The 23,004-nt window shown below is 40.3% G+C and overlaps 1 protein-coding gene across 1 annotated transcript in view; it reads left to right on the top strand.

The window, feature by feature from the left end:
* ITK (IL2 inducible T cell kinase) overlaps window positions 1-23,004 on the top strand; it is a 58,384-nt gene that overhangs the window by 13,322 nt on the left and 22,058 nt on the right. The window contains exons 2-7 of the mRNA XM_047867084.1: window positions 6,188-6,292; window positions 8,240-8,321; window positions 10,103-10,231; window positions 13,495-13,535; window positions 15,843-15,994; window positions 20,195-20,260. Coding sequence (XP_047723040.1) covers window positions 6,188-6,292; window positions 8,240-8,321; window positions 10,103-10,231; window positions 13,495-13,535; window positions 15,843-15,994; window positions 20,195-20,260 — 575 coding nt within the window. The remainder of the gene's footprint in view (window positions 1-6,187; window positions 6,293-8,239; window positions 8,322-10,102; window positions 10,232-13,494; window positions 13,536-15,842; window positions 15,995-20,194; window positions 20,261-23,004) is intronic.

The following is a 23,004-nucleotide window of genomic DNA, read 5'->3' as shown; positions in this document are numbered from 1 at the left end:
TTGCAAAGATTCATGGAGGTAGGTCCAGATGAAGACAGGTTGGGAAGACAGGTTGGGGAGGGGAGAGGAGCCAGCAACAGTATCACAAGTTGCACTGGTGTTTTAGAAGAAACTGGTGTTTTCCATTGAGATACTAATGATCACATCTTTATTGGGTATTAGGCAACGTGCTGGGTGCCTTTCCACAGTTCAGGTCACAGTAACCCTGAGAGGCAGCTGTCAACAATCTCATTACACCTTAAGAACTAAAAGAACTAAGCCTAAAGAACTAAGCCAAGTTTGCCCTATGTTACTTGTCACCACAGAGATTTCAAACCGTGGCGTTTGTGAGTTCTGAATCTCTGCTCTTCTCCCCTGCAGAGACAAAGGTACCCTTTGTCATAAAAGACAGAAAGCTGAGCTGGGAAACTGGGAGCAAATTCAGGGGCTACCTTGAGCATGTGTTGCAGAGAGGATGAAACTAAAACTCAGGAAGACCCCTCAAGTCAAGTTTAGAACCGGCATTCTGCTGGGGGGGGGGGGGGCACAGGGGAATAACCCTCAAATCAGTGACTTAAGTTTCATCTCACATGACATCAATTTTAATTTCAATGGTGTCATTGCGCCATTTCACATTTGTACAATATACTACACTCTGGAAGAGGCATTGAGCAAAATATTTGAAATGCCTTGTTCAAATCATCACCAGTAAGACTTTCTAATCATAAAGAAACTCTGATAAAGGCAGTATGTGGCTACTTTTACAGTGTGATCCGGGAAAGTCTTAGATGTCTCACTCCCCCCTTTGAAAAATATTCTCTCCCCTAATGCCCAAAATTCAATTATCAAAGCTCCTTCCTGGCCTCAGTTTCTAATATCTGTCCTAATCCAAACTCCTCTGAAACAAGCCAACCTTTAATCTATCAGTGAGTTAAACCTTTGGAGAATGACCATTTGAGGAAGGTTTTGACAGGCGAGTTTGAAGAAAAGCAGAAAGCAAAAGCCCTGGAAGAGGAAATGCAACACAGTCGGGAGACCAGGAAACAGGCCCCTTTTCATTTTGCAAATAATTTGATTTTACAGATAATTTGCAAATTAAATGACTCCAAAATGTCAAAATCACCAGTATCGCCAGTTAAAAATTAATGTTGCCCTTCCCAAATGGTGGCTCCTGGTTACATATTTGCCCAAAAGAAAATCACTCCCAAAATGTGGACACAAGAGAACAAGGTCTTATTTTGGGGGGAAGCCAAGGAAAGGAAAGTGGGTAACTTAACTTGAGTGATTGGTTTGTTATGTGAATGAAGTTTATTTTGCTAGTAGGTTTATGTGGCTTTTTTATAAGTCCTCTAAGTTAGCCCAATGATTCAGGGACGATTATTATTCTCACTTTAAAAACAACAAGGCAATTGAGAAGTTGAGATACTTGCCTCAGATTGCACAGCTGGTCAGGCAGATGCAGGTCTACCGGACCTGAAAGTTCCAGTCGTTGCCCATTCTGCCTCTCCAAAGCAGAAAGCTGAAGTTCTGCTGTTTTTCAGATACTTTTCTTAGGTATCAGACACATCGCGTCTCACTGTCGTACCTGCTGGACTAGCCAAACAGCCAAGGAGCCACTGTCATAGGAGTGAAGTGGAGGGAATTATTCTGAGGAAGCAGAGAATGTGCTCTCCCTCTCAAATCCAGCATAAGCATTGCACAACCAAATAGGGCACAGACAAATGTCTGCTGGGTCACAGCTTGGCGCATCGATCGTGCAATTGATTGTTCCCTGTGGGGAGTTCGGAGAATGAAAATCTCCTGTGGGAAGTTGGGGGAAGAGCAAGAGCCATGAAACACATTAGTTAAGCACTCAGGCTCTGGGGTCCTAGGCTTGGGCTTGTATCCTGCCCTCCTGCTTAGTAAGAGATTTGGCCTCTCTGAACCTCAATTTCCTCACATGCAAGGTGGGGCAATGATACTTTGCAGGATCGTGGGATTAAATTGGCTCTGGCCCGTTGAGTGCCCGAGGTATAAGAAGTGCTCAAAAACGTTAATTGTCCTTTCTTTTGGTTTTGTTCCCTGCCTCTCTCTTTGAAACTCACAATCTAAAATTCTATTTTATACAATATATTAACATAAAAAGAAAGGGGATATAAAAGCTGCTGGCACAAGCTTGCCTTTGTGCAAATATGTGGGCACCAGCATCTTGATGGATTCTGTTTGACACACGTCAGGTGTCCAGGGAGAAGCTTTGGAATATGAGGAAACTGTAGCTTTGAACATGGCCGAGAAAAAAGACCAAGCCAAGTGAGGTCCTGCGACTTTCACCCCAAGTGATATAGATGGAATGACAAGAATGAGGGCAGGTTTTACTTGGTGTCTTTCTTTCCCTGATGGCTCTTATGTGGTTTCCTTGGAAGGGTTACCCTGGAATTTTTTCAGAAATAGCACAGTTGTTTGGGATGATTACAGGCAATCACCATTTCTCAGAGATGAAACTGTGTTTAGCTCACAGACCAGCTACTCCACAGGACCCATCTGGGGGGGATGCACAGCGGGTCTCTTGTTTTTCACATATCTGATCTTGAGAGGTTTGAGGACAACTGACCTCAGGGCAGCCATTTAGGATGAAGAGTGAGTTTTGATGGTGAAATGTGAAATCCATTCCTACTGAAGAACAAACCTGACGGTCAGCTTACCTGACAGGCTGTTAAAACACAATGCCTCTTAAAATCCTTGTTTAAAGTCAATGAATATTAAGAGATCAAAGGATATAATGTAAGGTTAGAGGAGAACACTTTCTTGGGTATCTTGAAGCTGTACTGTCCGATAATGGGGCCAGAGCCATGTGTGGCCACTGAGCACTTGAAATGTGGCAAGTCCAAATTGAGATGTGTTGTATAATACACGATTTCAAGGACTTAGCAAAAAAGTAATGTAGCTCATTAATTTTTTTTATGTTGATTACACATTGAACGGATATTTTAGATATAATGAGGCAAACAAAATATGTTCTTAAAATTAATTTCATTGTTTCTTTTTTTTTTGCTTTCTTTTAATGTGCTACTAGAAAACTTTAAGTTACGTGTATGGTTCACATTCTGCTATTATTAGGCAACGCTGCTTTAGAACTCGCACACAGAACTTTTATCCCTACTCACAACTCTGGTTAATACTTACCTCTACTTTATACCCTGGTTATGATGATCCCAGGCTAGTAACAGCCATTACATATCCAAAACTTTGCTACCCTGGGACTTTTGCTCTTGTTGTGAACTTTACATAGGGTACTTACCACCACCCTCCCCACCAGACTTCATGTCTGGATCGTTTTTCAACTGTTTGATCTTTTCTCAAATGTCCTCTCTCCAGACAGCCCTCCCCTGTCCACAAGTTGGTCACCTCAACCTATTCCATTCTCTTTATAGCACTTGTTTCATTGCCTGCCTTCTCAACAAGACTGGAAGCTCCTTTACATAGTCTACCAAGTTCATCTATTTCCTGCTCTCAGAACAGCACCTAGTTTGTAGCTGGCTCCCCAGTAAATATTTCCTGAGTAGATAAATGCATTAGCCTTATACCTGACTGAGATTGTTTAAATTGTGTTTCAAAGTGGTCCCCTTTGTTCATATCATTCTGACTGAGCATCTGTTGCAGGCTTGTCGCTATGCCTTAAAGATTCGGTGATAGATGTCCTGGTTTCTCTCTCAGGGAGCACAGGATTTAGTGGGTTCCAAGGACAAACACGTCTGCAAACAGAGTTGTCATATTACTGCCATGAGCTTTTTGTTGCATTTCATTATATATACTACTAAGGAAACAATGCAATAAAGGTCAAAAAACAAGATAACCTCAAAACTCAGCCTCCCTGTTTACCCAGAGCAACAGAAGGTTGTTGAAAAGGTAACTCCCTTGTGCTCTTCTGTTTTTGAAAAACAGATTAACCATCGCCAACAACTATGATTATGGGCAGAACCAAGGCATGTATTTGTAGCTGTGGAAGACTCTAAATGAGAAGATATTTTGAGCCCAAAGGACACATGTTTTCAGAGGTTTTTAAGGGAAAACTGACCTTTTAATACATCCTTAGGTTACAAAAGCAAGCTGTAGACCACTATGTGAATCAGATGCTTGTTTTTGTTTGTATATATCTTATAAATGTGTGTGGGAAAGACAAATGCATTCCAAATGGTTAAACTTGGGTACCTCAAGGTTGTGGAGAAGAGTGGAATAATATGAGACTATAAATACTTTCTTAACATACTTCCATACTATTTTACACAGATAAGTTTTATACTTGAAGAATTAAGTATTTTTTAGAAAGAAAATTTAAAAAGAAGCACCACAAAGCCTCCTTGTATTTGACAGAGGATACTTTTCACCTCTTGACTTTTTTTTTAATCTCACTTCTGTGCCTTGGCTGCTAAAGCAAAGGCCAGCAAACAGGCTGCGTATCAAAAATTAGGAAGTACAGACTGAGCTCTCTTCTGGAGAATTTTACGATGTCATGACTCTCTTACCATAGTTAGGATTTCCTTAACCTCTTTAGTTGGGAGAGTACCCTTTATCGAGGGCATCTATTATAAGCCAAACAATTTGTTTACATACACCCATTTTATTCCCCAAATAATCTTTACAAGGTAGGCATTACTATCCTCACTTAGTGGATGTAAAAATTGAAGTACAGGAAGGTGAGATGTGTTGTCCATGGTCACATTGCTAGTTAGAGGCTGAGCCAACTTTGCAGAGAAGGACTATAAAAACAACTAGAAAACAAGTAACAAGATGGCAATAAGTACATACCTATCAATAATAACTTAAATATAAATTGTCTAAATGCTCCAATCAAGACATAGGGGGACAGAATGGATAAAAAAATAAAACTCATCTGTATGCTGCCTACAACACTCACTTCAAAACCAAAGACACATAAAGACTGAAGGTGAAGGAATGAAAAAAGATATTCTATGCAAATGGACATGCACATACACAAAATTCTGGGGTAGCAATACTTACATTAGTCAAAATAAGACTTTAAAACAAAAATGGTAACAGGAGACAAAGCAGGACATTACACAATGATAAAGGAACCAACAGTGAGCGAATATAACAATTGTAAATATTTATGTATTCAACATTGGAGCACCTAAATACATAAAGCAGTTGTTAATAGACATAAAAAGAGAAATTGACAGTAATACAATAATAGTTGGGGACCTTAGCATCCGACTTATATCAATGGATAGATCATCCAGACAGAAAATAAAGAAGAAAACAGAACTTAACTTTGAATCTAGCCCTTTCCAACTTTTGCCCAATTCACCACCATTTTTCACCTTTTTCTAAAAGATAAGGTATAACAAAGTATTTTGCAACAGTTCCATATCTGAATTAAATTCTATTCTCAATGGAAGCCTAATTCCAGGCACTTGAGAAAAGCTTCTGCTCCACAAAAACTTTTCCCTAACTAGCCTTCCTTGGAGCCTGATAGTTCACAATAGAATCTGTCCCATTGGGTAACATCCCCTGGAATCCACTTTCCAAGTACAAGGACCCTTAGAATTGAGTAACATGTTTATAGCATCATTATAAGTCATGACTGTCGCATGACCATAATGTAAATTAATTACCAAGGAAAGAAATCTAGCAAACTTCCAAGGAAATGAGACATGGGACCAGATGATGGGGCTATGAAGAAGAGGTAGTTATAGAGCAGAGTCAGAAATGTCCTACAGAAGTGTCATTGTGGGATTGTGAATAAATAAAAGGGACCTGGAGAATCCATACGTAGAAAAGAAAGGTGCCACTGAAAGTATACATCACCATGCAGGACATGCCTGAATTCAACTACTGTGCTAATAAGGCACAAAACAGAGAAAACAGGCACATGTATAGTTGGTTTCCTATACTGCACTACCCACCCCAGCTACAAGTTCTACAAATGCTGCTGTTTGTCACAAGGTCACTGAGATATAAGGTGCCTTTGCTCAATGAGTTAAAATCAGTGACCCCATTAGAGACAATTAACAGGGCAGTTTCTCCCAGGAGTTGGCTCAGAGTGTCTCTCTTAGGCACTAAGGGCCAAGAAGTAACTTCTGGATACATGGGGGATTAGTTTACAAAGCTAACGGATCTTATCTATAGAGTAGTGGATTTCTACAACCAACCTGGACAAAAATATGGTCTTCTCTCTTCTTTAAATGGAATGTGCTTTTTTTCCCCACAGAAAAAGCGCACATTGAAGGGCTCCATTGAACTCTCCCGAATCAAATGTGTTGAGATTGTGAAAAGTGACATTAGTATCCCATGCCACTATAAATATCCATTTCAGGTAAGTCCACTATGCCTGAGATTGCTAGCTTCCTATTCCTCGCATGATGGTTGAAAGTCTCAGTCATTGTAATAGAAGGTAGACCAGGGATGACTCTGATCTACAGTTAGGTCTTAAACTAAGCCAGAAGAAAGCTACTGTGTTCCTTCAATTATTGATTCACTCATCCCTCAAATCACAAAATTTTGAAAAGGTGTAATTCCTCATTTCTCTTTCTCTCATGTCTTCCCTGCCTCAACAGAAGTCCCAATTCTCTGCCCCTAGAGCAAAGAAAAAAACTGTCAAAGGCCCCAAGCCTAATACTCTTAAGTGCCATTTACTTATGATTTGGGTCAACAGATTGCAGTACTCGAGTATAATTGTTTGGAGGTTCTGGGACAAAAAGACTCAGATTTTACAATCTGAGAACTGTATGGAGTTGTATTGTCCAATAGAGTAGCCACTAGCTACAGGTGTATGTTTAATATTTAGATGTAAATTAAATTAACCAATATTGAAAATTCAGTTCCTGAGTCACACTAAGCCCACTGAACGGATGAACATTTCACATGTTCAATAGCTATGTGCTGGATAGCACAGATTATAGAATGTTTTCATCATTGCAAGAAGTTCTACTGGACAGAGTTGGTAAAGGTTATCTCTGGTCTTTAGGTCATGACATTGTCCAAATTTTGGCATCACTCTTGGCATCTGTGACTCTGAAGGAGTGGATATCTCTTTGTACATTCTAGGGTACGGTTCCTCTTTGCCAATTTGAGGGGTAAATATCGCATTTTTAACGTGAAACAGAAAAGGATTCTTTTCCTACTAGAAAGTTGACCTCTGTGAATTGAAATATTTAGTAATTGAAGTGAATAACATGTATTTTCCCGTCATTAAAATTCCAATTAAAAATGAATTCATGAGAAAAAGCTGGTGAATTTCAAAGAAGATCTATAGTTTAGTTAATCATTTTGGACCAATGTCAACTTCCTGGTTTGGGAACTGTGCTATGGTTCTATAATCATTAGGGAGAGGTGGGTGAAAAGAACACAGGGATCCTGTACTATTTTTGGAACTTCTTGGGTGTCTTATATTATTTCAAAATAAGAAGCTTTTAAAGTCTCAATTGTAATTTTTTTCGTCTAGTATCTTACTCTTTCATATGACAGAAAGATTCTGTTAATCACTTAAAAATTAATATGAGAGGGGCTCCCGGATGGCTGAGTCGGTTAAGCATCTGACATCGGCTCAGATCATGATCTCACAGTTTGTGGTTTCCAGTCCTGTGTTGGGCTCTGAGCTGACAACTTGGAGCCTGGGGACTGCTTCAGACTCTGTGTCTCCTTCTCGTTCTCTGTCTCTGCCTGTCCCCTTCTTGTGTTCTCTCTCTTTCTCAAAAATAAATAAATAAACATTTTTTAAAAAAAATTAGTATGAGAAATAAATATGCTGTCACATGGAGAGTTTTTTCTCCAGCTATTTTAATTTTTTTTTTAATTTTTTTTTCAACGTTTATTTATTTTTGGGACAGAGAGAGACAGAGCATGAACGGGGGAGGGGCAGAGAGAGAGGGAAACACAGAATCGGAAACAGGCTCCAGGCTCTGAGCCATCAGCCCAGAGCCTGACGCGGGGCTCGAACTCCCGGACCGCGAGATCGTGACCTGGCTGAAGTTGGACGCTTAACCGACTGCGCCACCCAGGCGTCCCTCCAGCTATTTTAATTTAGCAATTGCTTACCGGCAACATGGAATCTCAGACAAGTAGTCTGAACTGTGGAGTTTCACCCTGTGTGAATTCAAATATTTGGATAAAAAGGACACCAGTCCCCTAATTGCCCAGATGTTTGCATTTATGATGACAAACACCTGAGGGCCCACTCTTGACCCAGTAAGCTAGATGGGCCTGCTATCAATCATCCTGCTCTCTGGGCGCACTGCTCATCTTGGACTCTGTGTACCTCCAGGTTGTGCATGACAATTACCTCCTGTATGTGTTTGCTCCAGACCGTGAGAGCCGGCAGCGCTGGGTTCTGGCCCTTAAAGAAGGTAATAACTCCCCTATGCAAATCGGTCCCTGAGATCCCTTGATCCTCTGGCAGGCTTGGATTCCGTAGTAAGATCAAGGACAGCTGACGGTCAAATATTTCTCACTTTTGGTGTTGGTGTTGGATCCCAACTTTTCACCCTGGGCCCAAGAGGCAACAATCAGTACCATGTAGGGTCAAACAAATCCAGTCTACCACCTGTTTTTATAAAGCTCCAAGCTAAGGATGGTTTTTGTATTTTTAAATGGTCATATTTTAAAAGATTATAGAAGTACCTCCATAATATATTGATTTTGCCTGCGGCTGAACAAAACCTAAAATATTGACCATCTGGCCCTTTAAGAAAAACTTAGCCAACTCCTGGTCTAGTGGGAATAATAAGAGGATGGGCCCTTGAGTTAGATGACCTGAGTTTGAATCCTGGCTCTGCCACTTACTAGCCATGTGTGCGTAGGCAACTGCCTCAGCTGCTCTGTGCTTCAGTTTCCCCATCTATAAAAAAGGAAAGGAGGAGGGAATGATAATAATAGTACCTGCCTCCAGAACTGCTGTGAGTAAAGCCCTCGGAACTAGCCTGGCCCATCGTTGGCACCCCGTAAATGTTAGCTAACTTTAAAAGCTTTCAGATCATCAGGAACGGTATTTCTTAAGGCTCACCTTGTTGACAGCATAATTAGAACCAGCACAGCGTTTGGGTATACATGACATGTGCAGCCAGTCTGCTAAGGTGAAAATCCCAGCTCTGCCAATTATTAGTATGTGACCTTGGGCAAGTTCCCTGACCTTCCAGTGTCTTCATTTCTACATCTACAAATTCTGACTTGTAATAATCAGACACAGGGTTATTGTGAGAAATAAATGAGTTAAGACACGGCAGACACTTAGAATGAAACGCAAAGAAAGTCCTGTTACTTAGCCTGAAGCCCTGGGTTTGCAGGAGAAGTGGGTTCAGATATTAATCTGTCTCTAAGTAGCTATTAGGACTAAGAATAAGCAAGCCATTTGGAATCTTGAGAGCCGTGATGCCTCTATCTGAAAATGAGAATAAAAATACAATTCTTATCTTCTTCCAAGGTTGTTGTCTCAAATAGGATATGAACAGACAAGCGCTGGGTAAGCTGGAGAATATTCTCAAATCATGAGGCTCAGAATAAATACTGAGTAAAAAGTTATCAAAAGAACCCCAACTATGTTCATTGGCCATTCTCCCTCTGCGTAGGGGTTTACTCACAGGATATTAAAGCTGGAAGGAGCATTTGAGATGGTCTATCGAGTTCTCCACTTTTTATATTTCTTTTTTCTTTCGGCAGGAGAACCTCTTTTTTTTTTTTTTTAATCTTGCCAAAATCTAACTTTAAAGCCACAAATCTAGAAGAGATAAAAGCAAAATTCCTGTGGTTGAAGGGGGGAGAGATGAAGGGGCAGGAATCCCTCCTGCTCAGTCTTCACATTGCCCCTTGGGCACTTCTGTGGGGCCCACTGATCCAGTCTAAGAATCTCATTGCACCGTGGGGAAAATGAGGCTCAGATGAGGGTGTTGCCCAATCTAGGGACACACAATTAACCCAAGGTCAGACAAGAACCCAGACCTGATGATGACCACATCCAACACATACTCTTCCATAAATGTACATGCTTGGGCAAAAGGCTATTTTTCTGACTATTCCAGGTACTATTCACTCAGGCTCACACAGCAGGGTCCAATCTCAAGGAGTTGAGAAGTTGGTTGTCCTTGATAGAATAACCTGAAATAACTCTTCTGCTGGTGCCAATCTCTTTCAGAAACAAGGAACAATAACAGTTTGGTACCCATGTATCATCCTAACTTCTGGATGGATGGGAGGTGGAGGTGCTGTGCTCAGCTGGAGAAGCTCGCAGTGGGCTGTGCCCAGTACGATCCAACCAAGAATGGTAAGAGACTGGGAATTCCCTTTCTTCTTGTAAAATGACCGACCTCTCTAGCAGGAGGAAGTAAAAGCTCTCAGCTTCCCATCATCACGGGTGTCGAGGATTGAATACAAAATTCTGCATCTTCAGAACTGTTGGAGGGAAATCATCCGCCTCTAACACTAGTCTGTTGATCTGTTTCCACTTCAAACCTTATGTCTTTATAGCTCCTTGCTACTAAAAGTGTGGTCCTTGGACCAGTAGTGTCAACATCATCTGGAAGCTAGTTAGAAATGTAAATTCTCTGGCCCCATCCCAGGTGCCAGATCAAAATTTGTGTTTTAACAAGATACCCTGGAGATTTGTGTGCAAAGTAAGCTTGGGAAGCACTACTATATAACCCGCAAGTTAGAAAATGTGAATGGCGTGGTCTACTTAAATCTCAAGTTGTAGAGAAAGCCTCAAACGTATAGAATATTATTTATTTGTTACAGTAGCACCACGTCACAGACATGTTTAATTATACCAGCTCAACTTTATACACTTGGAGGGGAAGAAAGTAAAATCAAAAGCTGTCTATTGTACTCTGTGGCTTTTCACTGCGTCCCCTTCAAATTTGCCGTTTATCTCCATAACCTCAGAGAAAAGGAGGCCATGGCCTAAATACAAAATGAAAACAAAAGACATTGTTTCTGGTCCTTGGAGGTCCAAGGCTCTGGAACTCACGATTGGTGTGTAACTCGGTTTTCTCTTCTGTGATGGCTCTGGGACCTGACCTTTCAATGAAGTGCAACTTCACTTGCATGCACTTTTACACATGATGTGCTCGCATTCCTCACAGTCATCTGGGGTAGATGTGTGAGGTCACAGAAACAGAACGCCTTGAGCAGTTTGGAATGCTCAAGGTCACACAGGGAGAAGTGCTCTGTAAAGGCATTCATTGTTGAATAGGAATGATGGATTGTGTGAATTGTTTTGCTTCCATTCTCCCCTCTTCTCAACCTCTCTTACCCTAGCCACCTTTTCTCATCTGTCAGTTTCTTTTTTGCACTAAAACCTACTACCTCGGATTGACAACCCAAGGCGGATGTGCTAAATGTAACCCATGGCTGGGTTTTCCGTGGCTTCCTGAGTCACAGCCCCTCTTAGTACCACTTTAAAAACCACCACCTCTCACCCTCCACCTTGGGAGAGAAAGTTTAAAGTTACCAATCCCATGGCTCCAAGGAACAATATATACCTAGTTTTAGAAGTCAGTGATCTTCGGCATTACCCTATGGTCTGTACTCATAAAGAGTATTTCATAAAAAAGAAACAGAAGGGTTTATATGGGTGGAACCCATCACAATAACAAGATGGCATGGGCTTTCCCCAGTGAGTGAAAGCCATTTCCAGAGCCAGAGATCTGGTCTCCAGATTCCTGCCAGCACTTGGCTGCGGGCTGTTGGATCAGTCACTCGGCCCCCAAGGGCCCTAATGTCCTCATCTCTCAAATGTTAGGGGAAGCTTTAGGGCTCCTAAGATGAAATAATCTCTAAGTCCGTTGTCAATTCTGAAATTCTTTGAATCTGTGTTTCCATTTTTCCATCTTCACCGTGCATTTTGCAGCTGTCCCTCTTCAGGGTGCACAGCACTCCCCTCCACTGAGTGGTAGACATATGATTGAGGTGTGAGGAACATCTGAATGATGCACCTAGATGACAGTTGGAGAGAGCTGGTCATGCTGAACTCCTCCCACATGAACTCAGGCCTAACTGCCATACAGTCACTCTGCTAGTGGTCCTGCATTTGTGTTTCAACAATGGGGTCGTGGAAAGCTCTTAGCACATTTGCTGGCACTTTCTTATCTCTCAATAAATGGCAATTGCACCTACTAGTCTTTTTTATTTGTGGACAGAAGAATATGAAGCTGAAATATAGCAGCATGTATGTGTATGTCTGGAAAACAGCAGAGGTGGTTGGGTAAAAAATGGACCCTGCTATACCCCATTCATTTCTGCAACCAGAACTGGCCCTGATGTCACTACATACCAACTTCACACAGAGGAAGAGGAAAGAAGGGGAGAGCAAGGCTGGAGGAAGAGATACCCTTGCAGAATGTTCAGGGCTGGAAGGAGACCAAGGCCACACAGCTCCTTCCCAGTGGAGCTAGGGTTACAACATCAGTCTCTTGGTGCCCTGAGTTGAGTGTTGAATAGGAACCATGCTTCCCATTATGCTTGTTTTCTTCTTCTCAGTTAGTCACAAAGCCAAGTCAATACCCCACCCTGCCTGTGCTTAAAGTGTTAGCACAGGGGGTGGGGTCCCATGTCACTGTGTGGGTCTCCTCTACTCACAATCCTGACAGTTACTGTCCAACTCAGGCAGGGATCAACTTCATGCAATGAGTCAATCTCATGCAGAGATGAGGATCTCACCACCTACTTATGGAGCCTATTCCTGTCTTATCTCTAATTATTAAATAATCCTTGAACTGAGCACAAGCCTATGTGCTGCCTCCCATGCCACACATACTCCCAGATATTCGACCTTGGTCTATTGATTCTAAGCCTGACCTTTTCAGTGCCTCAAAGGAAAAATACTGAAGGACAGAGAGGAAGAGATGAAAGGAAGGCGAGAAGAAAAGAGAGATAAAGAAGATAGGACAAAGGAGAAAAGAAGGCATAGAGGAGAGGTAAAGCGACGGAGACATGGAGACACAAACAGAGAGAGAGAGAGAGAGGTGCTGAGTGTGTGTTGTTTGGAGAAGGCAGCAAGAACACATGCTCAGAAGTGTTAATGTAACTAAAAGTAGATTCCAGCCCTCCCAAAAAATAACTCAATGACCCCTTACCTCACCCACCCTCTCCCCAAGCCCACGGCTGCCTCAAGAAGCCAGTGACTCACTGTTACCCTGAGTCACCAATTCCCACTCCGGGGTTGAGCAGGTGGTAGGTGACTTTGTGGAGGTCTCCTGGCCCACAGAGAAAGACACAAGCCTAATGCCTCTGTAGCAACCTTTGGATTAGGCTTTTCCTGGGAATACTAAATATGAACTTCTAGAAGTTTCTGGAATGTTCTAGAAAATGCAATGGGGAACCAAGAGGCCAAAAGAGATTAAAAAAAAAAAAAAACTGGCTCTATAAGGCTGGTTTTCATTTCTCTGTGTCTTATCATCTCCTTCTTTCTTGGCTCTTCTGTTGTTCTCCTAAGGGCTGCTTTTCTCTGAAAAGCCCCCTGAATTTTCACCTCCGGTTGGGCACATTCGGTTTCATACTCATTTTCTTTTTCTGTTTTTCTCATTTCAGCTTCAAAGAAGCCTCTTCCTCCTACTCCTGAAGACAACAGGGTGAGTGAGGATTCAAGCTCTGGGCATGATGGGCACCCAGTGCTGCAAGTGCCTGAATGCCATGTCCCCTTTGCATTTTCCCCCACCCCCAGATTTCTCATATCCTGGGCAAATACAGCAGGTTGTAGTAATTCAGCCGAAATGAACACCCTGGGTTTCTTGGACCTGTCTCATGGGTCAGTTTATGCAAAAGGACCACTCAGTTACTAAATCCTGAGTTCACTTTATTCACTCAACAAAAATTTATTGTACCAAACTGTGCATCCCCCCACCTGACCACTTTGGGGTACAATAACAGCTATCTATGAAAAATGATGTGTTTCCTCCATACCTTAATTTTGATAATACTTTATATTTTTCTAAGTACTTCCATACTTTTACTATCTATTTCAAAGATATATATATCTATATCTATATCTTTATGTGTGTGTGTGAGTGTACTTATATATACAGAGAAGGCCTCCTTCCCTCACTCTCCATTCTAGCCACTTCAGAGGGTTATAGTTTCATTCTCATTTTAAACCTTGGGACATCAAGTCCCAAGGGAGGTTTTGAGGCTTTTCCAAGGCCATTCAGCAACTTAGTAGGTAAGTTACTAGGCAGCAGAGCTTCTGACATGGTGGGCTTTAACTCACATGGTGGTTCTCAAAGTGTGGTCCCTGGACCAGCAGAATCAGCCTCACCTGAGAGCTTATTAGAAATGCACTGTAGATTCTCAGGCCCCACCCCACACCTACTATATTTATAACTCTGGGAGAGGGGCCCAGCCACCTGCAATTTAATAAACCTCCAGGTGATTCTGTGGCACACTGAAGTGGGAGAAACACTCCTCTAATCTACTGATTTACAAGACTTAGGTGATACCAAGCCCACTCTAAGGAAGCCAGCTCCGGTTTGCAGATGGTTTCGCCCATAGTCCCACCTATAGGGTGGAGGTAGGATCTAGGCTCAGAGTACTATTGTCCATTCTTATTATAAGCAGGTTTCTTACCACATGAATGTCTAACGGGACATTCAAAAGTTTTACAGTATATGGGATACTGCAGAGATTTTTGCATTCTTGGCCCTCTGCCACTAAATGTTAGCAGCACTCCTAAACCTTTGTGACATTCAAATCGCCCCCAAAGTTGTCCAAGATGCCTCCTATAGAAATGTACCACCATGGTTTTTGAACCCTGCTCTGACCTTTCTTTTCACAGCGATTGATCAATCAGTTGGTCCTATAATGGTATGAATACCATGTCATATCCCTCCTTTATCTTCAGGTGCCCTTCAGTTTAACTCCTTCCTCCATTAGCTCTTCAGGTGAAAGCCTCAGTCCCAATGATTCTTATCTTCAGTACTGCAATACACCACCTTGTGAGCTCCACAGATATTGAGACTTCAAATCCTAATCTGGGCTCAGCTGGGGTGACATACCACATCACCATGACAAGCTTTTCTTTCTAAATCTCCAGGATTTTTATACCATCAAAGGCTTCAATGTGAAAATAGAAACTTTGGCTTCCCAACACCGAATCTCATCCTAGCCAGTAACCTCAATCTCTTCCGTATTTACTGTCTCCCAAGACTTGCCAACCTGTAGCAAGTGTACCCATCCTGAACGTTCACAACTGTTTGCTTTATAGTCTCTTCCTCACATCTTCACTATGTCGTCTTTAAAAAGGTACTGAGAAGTAGAGAGTAGTCAAGAGAGCCCCTAAATGGAAGAAGGGAGCACATGTGCTATAGTAGAGAGAGCCTTAAGACTAATTCATGTGGTAAGCTTGGCCATATCCATTTCTTCATGTGGGCTTCAGTTTCTGCATTCTTAACAAAAGAATGGATTGAGTGATCTCTCAGAGGCATTTCAGCTCTGATAGTCTATGATCCTCTGGATCTGGACAAACCCACAAATCAAATCAGAAAGGCATGGACTGAATAACCTAGTGTTCACTGCATCACTTTCACCAAGAATATGATGCTTCCGGCAAAGAGTCTGCAACGTGCAACCAGCAGACTTGTGTGAAAAGCATGTGACTGCTTGGAATTCACTGTGGTCAGAATTCACCACACAGAATGAGAGGGCAATTAATTCCAGGTACTGAGTGTCTTTGTGTCACATTCAGCACCATAACCCTAACTCATAAAAGAAAGCCAATTAGAGAAGGCAGGTGGTTTCAGCGAATACCCAGTGGATTATAGGAATTCATGTGTTGACCTGGCCTAGATCCAGGAGCAAGTTACCATTTCAGGACTTATTGACCTGGTTCCACAATTGACCTCCTTTCTATGTCATCACTCAATTTTGTTTTCTCCTACCTTCAGCGATCACTCCAGGAACCTGAAGAAACCCTTGTCATTGCCTTGTATGACTACCAAACGAACGACCCACAGGAACTTACGTTACAACGCAATGAGGAATACTACCTGCTGGACAGTTCCGAGATTCACTGGTGGAGAGTGCAGGACAGGAATGGGTAAGGCATCTTTGTGGTTGTTGTCTCAGTGCTTGGGGTGAGGTGGGGATACAGAAAACACTGGGACAATTTGTCCTGCTTCTGTCAGCAGGCCCACTGCACTGAGTTAGGAGAGGAAAGCAAAGGTAGAAGGAAGAGGAAGGAAGAAGTGGTTGAGAGACTTTTTTCTACTTCTCAGAAGTGCCAGAGACAGTCACTTGCTATGCTCCCTTATTAAGCACCCCCAGCCCCCAAGCCCATCTAAAAATTCCCTGGGTTTTTTCACTGACATCCACAGAGTAGGAGATTGGCAGCTTGTTCCACATGGAAGCACTATTGTTCTTGAGTGTTCAGATGAGACTGAAGGTACATCCCATTGTGAAGTGTCTATTTTTGGTGAAAAGAAAAGGCGTGTAGAGATGATACAGATTGGTGGTTATATTAAAAGGCATCAGGAAGAAGATACTAAAGAGTTAGCTACACTAACTGTCTCAACTAGCCATCTAAATGATCCACAGAGAAAGTTAAGTTGTGCAAAGACCAAATGCCCACTATGAGACTTTTGAAGGGGAAAAAAAAAACTTATGAGCCCTTCTCTGATCTGAAATACAACAAAATTGCTGTTTTAACCTTCAGAATGCTCTGAGATGTACATGACTTAGATACTAGTGCTTAGTTTTAAGGCATCAGATCCATGCTGCTTTATGAAGGCTTTAGGTTTTCCTTTTAATATGTCAGAGGTATTTACCCAAGCCCTGGAATATTCTCCAGAATATGATTTCAATGATTGCACAAATCCAATACAAAAGTGCACCATAATTTAGCAAATTCCCTTGTTAGGCACTCAGATTGTTTCCAATATTTTGCAAATATTAACTACCCTGCAATGAACATCCTTGCATATTAATATCAGGGGTTTATATATTTTTAAAGTATGAGGTTATTACTGACAAAAAATATAGAAAAAAAAAACACTCCATCACTGCAACATTTGGATGGCCTAGATTGATGTTTTATTTTTTTTAAATAAAAGTAGAGAAATATAGATGAAAACTAAGCTACCCCTCCATTTGTCCCCATGTCAATTCCAAAAGTAACACTATCAACAGTTTCTTGTATATCCCAGACAAAAAAGTTATACATACACAGATGCATCCTTTTTTCATTTGCACTAAGGTGATTGATTTTGCTCTTCACCTTGCTTTTAACCTTCAGTAATATATCTTGGAGATCGTTTCATTTCAGCACATAGAAATCTACCTTATTTTTAAAATAATGGCATGGTTTTGGAAGGTATGCTTATATTAAGTACTTGAATAATCTGAAATGGTGGGACATCTAGTTTCCGGGTATTTGTTTTCTTTGTTATATTTTTTTAAGTTTATTTATTTTTGAGAGAGAGAGAGAGAGAAACAAAGAAAGAGAGAGGGAGAGAGAGAGAGAGAGAGAGAGAATCAGAAGCAGGCTCCATGCTGACAGCGCGGAGCCTGACGTGGGACTCGATCCCACCACTGTGAGATCATGACCTGAGCCAAAACCAAGAGTTGGATGCTCAACCGACTGAGCCACCCAGGTGCCCATCTTTGTTTGTTATCTTAAACAAGTCCTCAGTGAAGAACTCGTATTGCTCATACTCATGTTTCTGGGCAATATTTTGAAAAAAAAAATTGCAAATATACGTATTTTTTGAAAATATATTTTTCTTTTGAAAAAATATGTATTTCATATTTCTAATTATGGAACTGTTGAGTCAGAGGTTGCCACACTTACATTGCCACTACCCACCAATAGGGTGTGGGAGTGTCAACACTGGGTATCGCTAACCTTAAAAAAGAAAAAAAAGCTAATCTGATGAGTTCAAAAAGAGGCACACAAATATCTTTAGGGTTAAGGCTTTACTGTTTACATGCACCAAAACTTTCTTTGTCAAAGCGATTTCTCTTTAAGTATCCTTTTTGATGCCACTGCAGGGGGAGTGAGGAAGGGGTGTCAAATATAGTTAGCTCAAGAACTGCGATGTGCCCTGGGAGACAGTGTTGCTTGCTAGCTGGGAAGAGACCCCAAAGCACTTCATGTGGAACCTCCCTCTCTAGCCAACTTGTGTAGGCAAGTGAGGCCCAGCCACAACACCTTCTCTTTGCCTATTATAAGGAGGCTCATATCAGAAACATGTTTAAGACAGTCCGTTTCTACAGACACTAGAGGAATTTACTCAGAAATTCACTCCCTCAATCAACTGGCATTTATTTAGCACACCTGATGTGCCAGGAAATTTCTTCTCCTAGGTCGCATTTCCCCAAATGACAGCTTACCCTTTGCTCAGTGGCCTTTGGAAATGCTCAGCTCTGCACTTCAAAGGCCATCAAAGAGGACACCCTAGAGTCTAACTGGTGTTTTGGGAATTTCCCCAGTGTACTTTGTAATAGTGCAGTGTAGTGGAAAGTACACAAGATCGGGAGACAGAAGACTTGGACTTCAGCATCAGCTGGTCCTGCTGTATGTCTTTGGAAAAGGCGCTTAACCTCTGTGGATCCATTTCCTTCTGTGTAAAATGCAGACGATAATGTCAGCTCTGTCTATCTCACATTGTTGAGGAAATCAATGAGATGATAAACGCGAAAGGTGCTTTGCAAATCCTACATCCACATCCAAGTGAAGAGAATTACCATTTGGGATACTATTAGCACATAATATTATGTGGCTGGCATATTAGAACACAGTTATTCTATTTCAAAGCAAAAATGGTATTTGACCTATTCATATAATTGTAAACATATGGTGTGGCAAAACCAGACATAATTAAGAGGGATTTGAAAAGATAGATAGAAGAGAAATAGCAAATTTTAGAATGACTTGACCCCCATCAATTGGCCCAGACTGCCTTGAGCACCACATTAAGGATCATTCTGAAGCTGGATGTTCAATTCTCCGAAGGAAGCATGCCATGATTGACTAGCAGTGTCAGCCATGGGCACAAGATATGAGATAATCATCCCATATTTGACATCCCTGTTCTTGATATCTTCACTCCCCAAAACGATTCTGTGAAATAGATTACACATTCCGCAGTAAACATAATCACTAAATTGAAAAATGCCTTTGTTATACAAAAATTAAAGTACTTTATGAAGTAAAGAGCAAGAAACTCTTAGGCAACTTTTTATAGACTGTCAGACTCTAGAGGAATTTTATGTGCAATCTAGGTCCCTCATTGTACACTTAGGGAGCCAGAGGCCCAGAGGTGGAAGAAACATTGTTTTCACCTTGTAGCATTAAATGCAATAATATATGTGAAATTATTTTGAAAAATACAAAGTTATGCACAAATGTAAAGAATTTTGAGGTGCCGATTGGTCTCTTTATCCACCATGTCTTTGTTTATGCACAAATATGTATTCCTGCTCAAAAGAAAGTCCCACCTCCAAATCCAGCGTGACTTTATTCTTTTTTCTCGTGTTTTACCATTTGTGTCTGAAGGAGTTGAATTAACAAAAAGAAACATTAGGGAGTCCTTGAATTAAAAGCTTATGATGCTGAGTGGCAGTATCTTTTGGGACCTGTGGTTGGAAAATGATTTTTTATATTTTAATTATTTTGGTTTCCTGACTATATAAAATTGAAGCACTAAAGTGGAAAAAATACTGACTATCACACCCCCCCCCCAAAAAAAAATGTTTCCTTAGAGAAAATAGAGACCTTTTTCCATCAGAGGAAATTTCACAATGAGGAGAGCAACAAACATCTTTTTAAGTTAAATAGCCACTTTTTATTTACTATTGTTCAGGGGAGCCCGTGTCGCTCAGTCCATGAAGCATCTGACTTTGGCTTAGGTCATGATTTTGAGGTTTGTGAGTTCGAGTCCCACATCAGTCTCTGTGCTGGCAGCTCAGAGCCTGGAGCTTGCTTCGTATTCTGTGTCTCCCTCTCTCTCTCTGCCTCTCTCCTGCTCATGCTCTCTCTCTCTCCTTCAAAAATAAACATAAAAATTTTTTATTTATTATGATTCATATATTAATGGTGAAATTTATTGCCTTTGACAGATAGCAAATTGTTGGTTTTTTTCGCCATTCTTTTATTCTAAAACTTTAAATTGTCTTATGAATGCCAAATAATGCAAGAATCCCCTACCTTAAAAGACTTTTAGTGGATTGAATAACCTATAAAATGGAGAAGTGAAAATTAGTCCTATAATGGTCTAAACACTAATTTCCCTCTTAACAGGCATGAAGGATATGTACCAAGCAGTTATCTGGTGGAAAAGTCTCCAAATAGCCTGGAAACCTATGAGTAAGATATTTTATTTGTTTTCTAAAAACATGGTACTAAAGTCCTCCTTAGATTAGGAGTAAATTACTAGTTGATTGTAAAAGTACCAGGATTTTTTTCCTTCTTGTACTTTGATCCCTAAATACACAGTAGAGGAACACTCTAAATAGGAGAAGGGGAAGATATATGCACTCACCTCCCTTTTTATCAAAGAGATGATTCTAAGATACCTATGAAGATTGTGGTGAAAGGAAAAGATTCTTCCAGGAATCTTGGTCTTACTTAAGGAGAAAAAAAAATACTATGAAGACTGGATCAAATACAAACTTACTTAAAACATGTTCTAAGACAATACTTCCAATACCAAAATAACAGACAAATGGGTATTAAATATCTGCTTAGCTTGTATTGTTTATTTCAAGCCATTGTTTATAGAAGGGTTCACATGGATATAATTTTAACAGAACTACTTGACATTTAATAAAACCCAATTGTAGTGGATACCACGTATGTATATTCCCTTGCTCAGCTGCTGAAAGGCCCAGAAGCAACAGCACCACAGCAACATTGTGTTCACAGATCGTCCTTTCTAAATAACACTGCCCACTAAAATGGAGTTCTTGGAAAAATGGCTGGGGATTCAGAGTTGATGCAGGGAAAGAACAGGATGAACTTGGAACACCTTGCACCAAAAAGTAAAGAATTATTGCCCCCCCCCAAATATTTTAATCGTGTGGATGTGTCAAGTGGGCACAGAAGTCAGCTTAAAATTGTTCCTTCTGCACAAATCTGAGACAATTTGAGTATCAAAATAAATAATGACAGTAATAGATTATAATCCATCGATAAAATAAGAATCAATAACAGATAGCTTGATAGGTAAATAAATAAACAAATAAATAAATAGAATGCCAGCTAATGAATGTTCAAGGGAAGATCACGTTTAAAAATCACCATTTGTAACTCAAAGTATCAACTAATTCAGGCAAGAATCATCAATGAATATCACAACTAGGGAGGCGAAAGTTTGATATTTACATAGTTTCAAAGTATGTTCTCACAAATCACTCATCAGCAATAAAGTGGGAATAGCTGGTAGGCCCTCATTTTAACCAAGTGATCAAAGTTCACATCAACAACAGGGCAAACAGACATCCTGGGTCTCCTGATGTGACGCACTGAGAAGGACACAACATCACTTCTGTGACATTCCCACCGAAACATGCCTAATTTGAATTTCATCACGAAGAAATAAGAGACAACTCCAAATTGCAAGATATTCTACAAAATAACTGGCCTGTGCTCTTAAAAAATGTTAATATCATAAAAGACACAAAAGGCTGAGAAATTGGTTCATATTGAAGGAGCCTAAGGAGATGAGTGCTGACTAATGCACTAGTAATCCTGGATTGGATCTTGAGTAATTAAAAAAAGAAATGATAGAGACAAAATGTATCATTGGAACATCCAGTGAGATTTGAATAGAGTCTGAAATGAAGTAACAGTAGTGTGCCAATGTTAAATTTCCTGATTTAGGCAATTGTACTATTCATATACACATATATTCCATATCTTAGAAATAAATACATACTGAAGTCTTTGTAAAGTTTATTCTCAAGTGGCTCGGAAAAAATATATATCTATTCAGAGGGAATGGTAAAGCAAATATGGAAAATGTCAATATTAGTTCATCTGGGTCAAGTGTATAGGGAGTTCTTTTATAGTATTTTTATAGCTTTTCTATGCATTTGAAATCATGTAAAAATAAAAAAAAATGTTGAAGTCCTCACTAAATGTATGATACCAGGGTTGAAGAACATTAGCTAATGAAGATTTCTATTAACACATTTGGGCTCTTATTAGTTCATATGTGGTCAAGTTATGTGTTGCTGAAATTCTAATAGACTCTGCAATGAAGAGTGGTCATTTTATGAAGAGTCTCTCAACCTGAGACTGGTTTTGATCAAGTATGTGTTAGTAGCCCCTCTCTCAGCCAACAGAAGAGTCATCAGTTCCAAGAACACTTGAGCTGCAATGAAGCGTATATGAAATATGCCTAAATAAAATTCTTTCAATTTTTTTATAGTCAATGCCTTTATGGCAAAATAGGTATTCATTTCAAATGATCACTGGGCTGGAAAGTTTTGTTTGTTTTTTGCTTTTAATCAGAATCTCACCCTTTATGATAGAGGGGGCAAACTCAAAATTCCAACAGAGTATAAAGCAATAGGGAATGGTGGAACCCAGGGGAAATAAAAAGGTGTATTCCTCCTCCTGAAGGTATTTTAGGTCATTAAAAAAAAAAAAACCATACACTATACAAACAAAACAGTCTGTGAGCCCTATTTATTCTCTATACTATCAGTTTCATTTTCAGATTATGGAATTTCAGCTAGGGAATAAAATGACTCCCAAACATCCAGTCATTTAGAAGTATGTATCTGTGTATATTTAAAATACCCAGTATGAGGGTGTTGTATGGAAACCAATTTGACAATAAATTTCATATTAGAAAATAAATAAATAAATAAATAAATAAATAAATAAATAAATATTCTGTCTTCCTGAACAAAAAAGTTCAAATGATCTCAAAAAAAAATAAAAATAAAAATAAATAAAAATAAAATACCCAGTATGATAATGTTTTATCCTTGCACTTAATATTGTCTACTTTCAGGGGATATCTGTGTAAGAACTCAAAAATGTACCATCTGGCAACATAATCATGGGCTGTGAAATCCATTGATTGGCTTCAGGTTTCCTGC

This window comes from Prionailurus viverrinus, chromosome A1, assembly GCF_022837055.1.
Source record: "Prionailurus viverrinus isolate Anna chromosome A1, UM_Priviv_1.0, whole genome shotgun sequence".
Taxonomy (NCBI): Eukaryota; Metazoa; Chordata; class Mammalia; order Carnivora; family Felidae; genus Prionailurus; species Prionailurus viverrinus.
The sequence above is the reverse complement of the archived record's forward strand: the minus strand, read 5'-3'. Positions and strand labels throughout refer to the sequence as shown.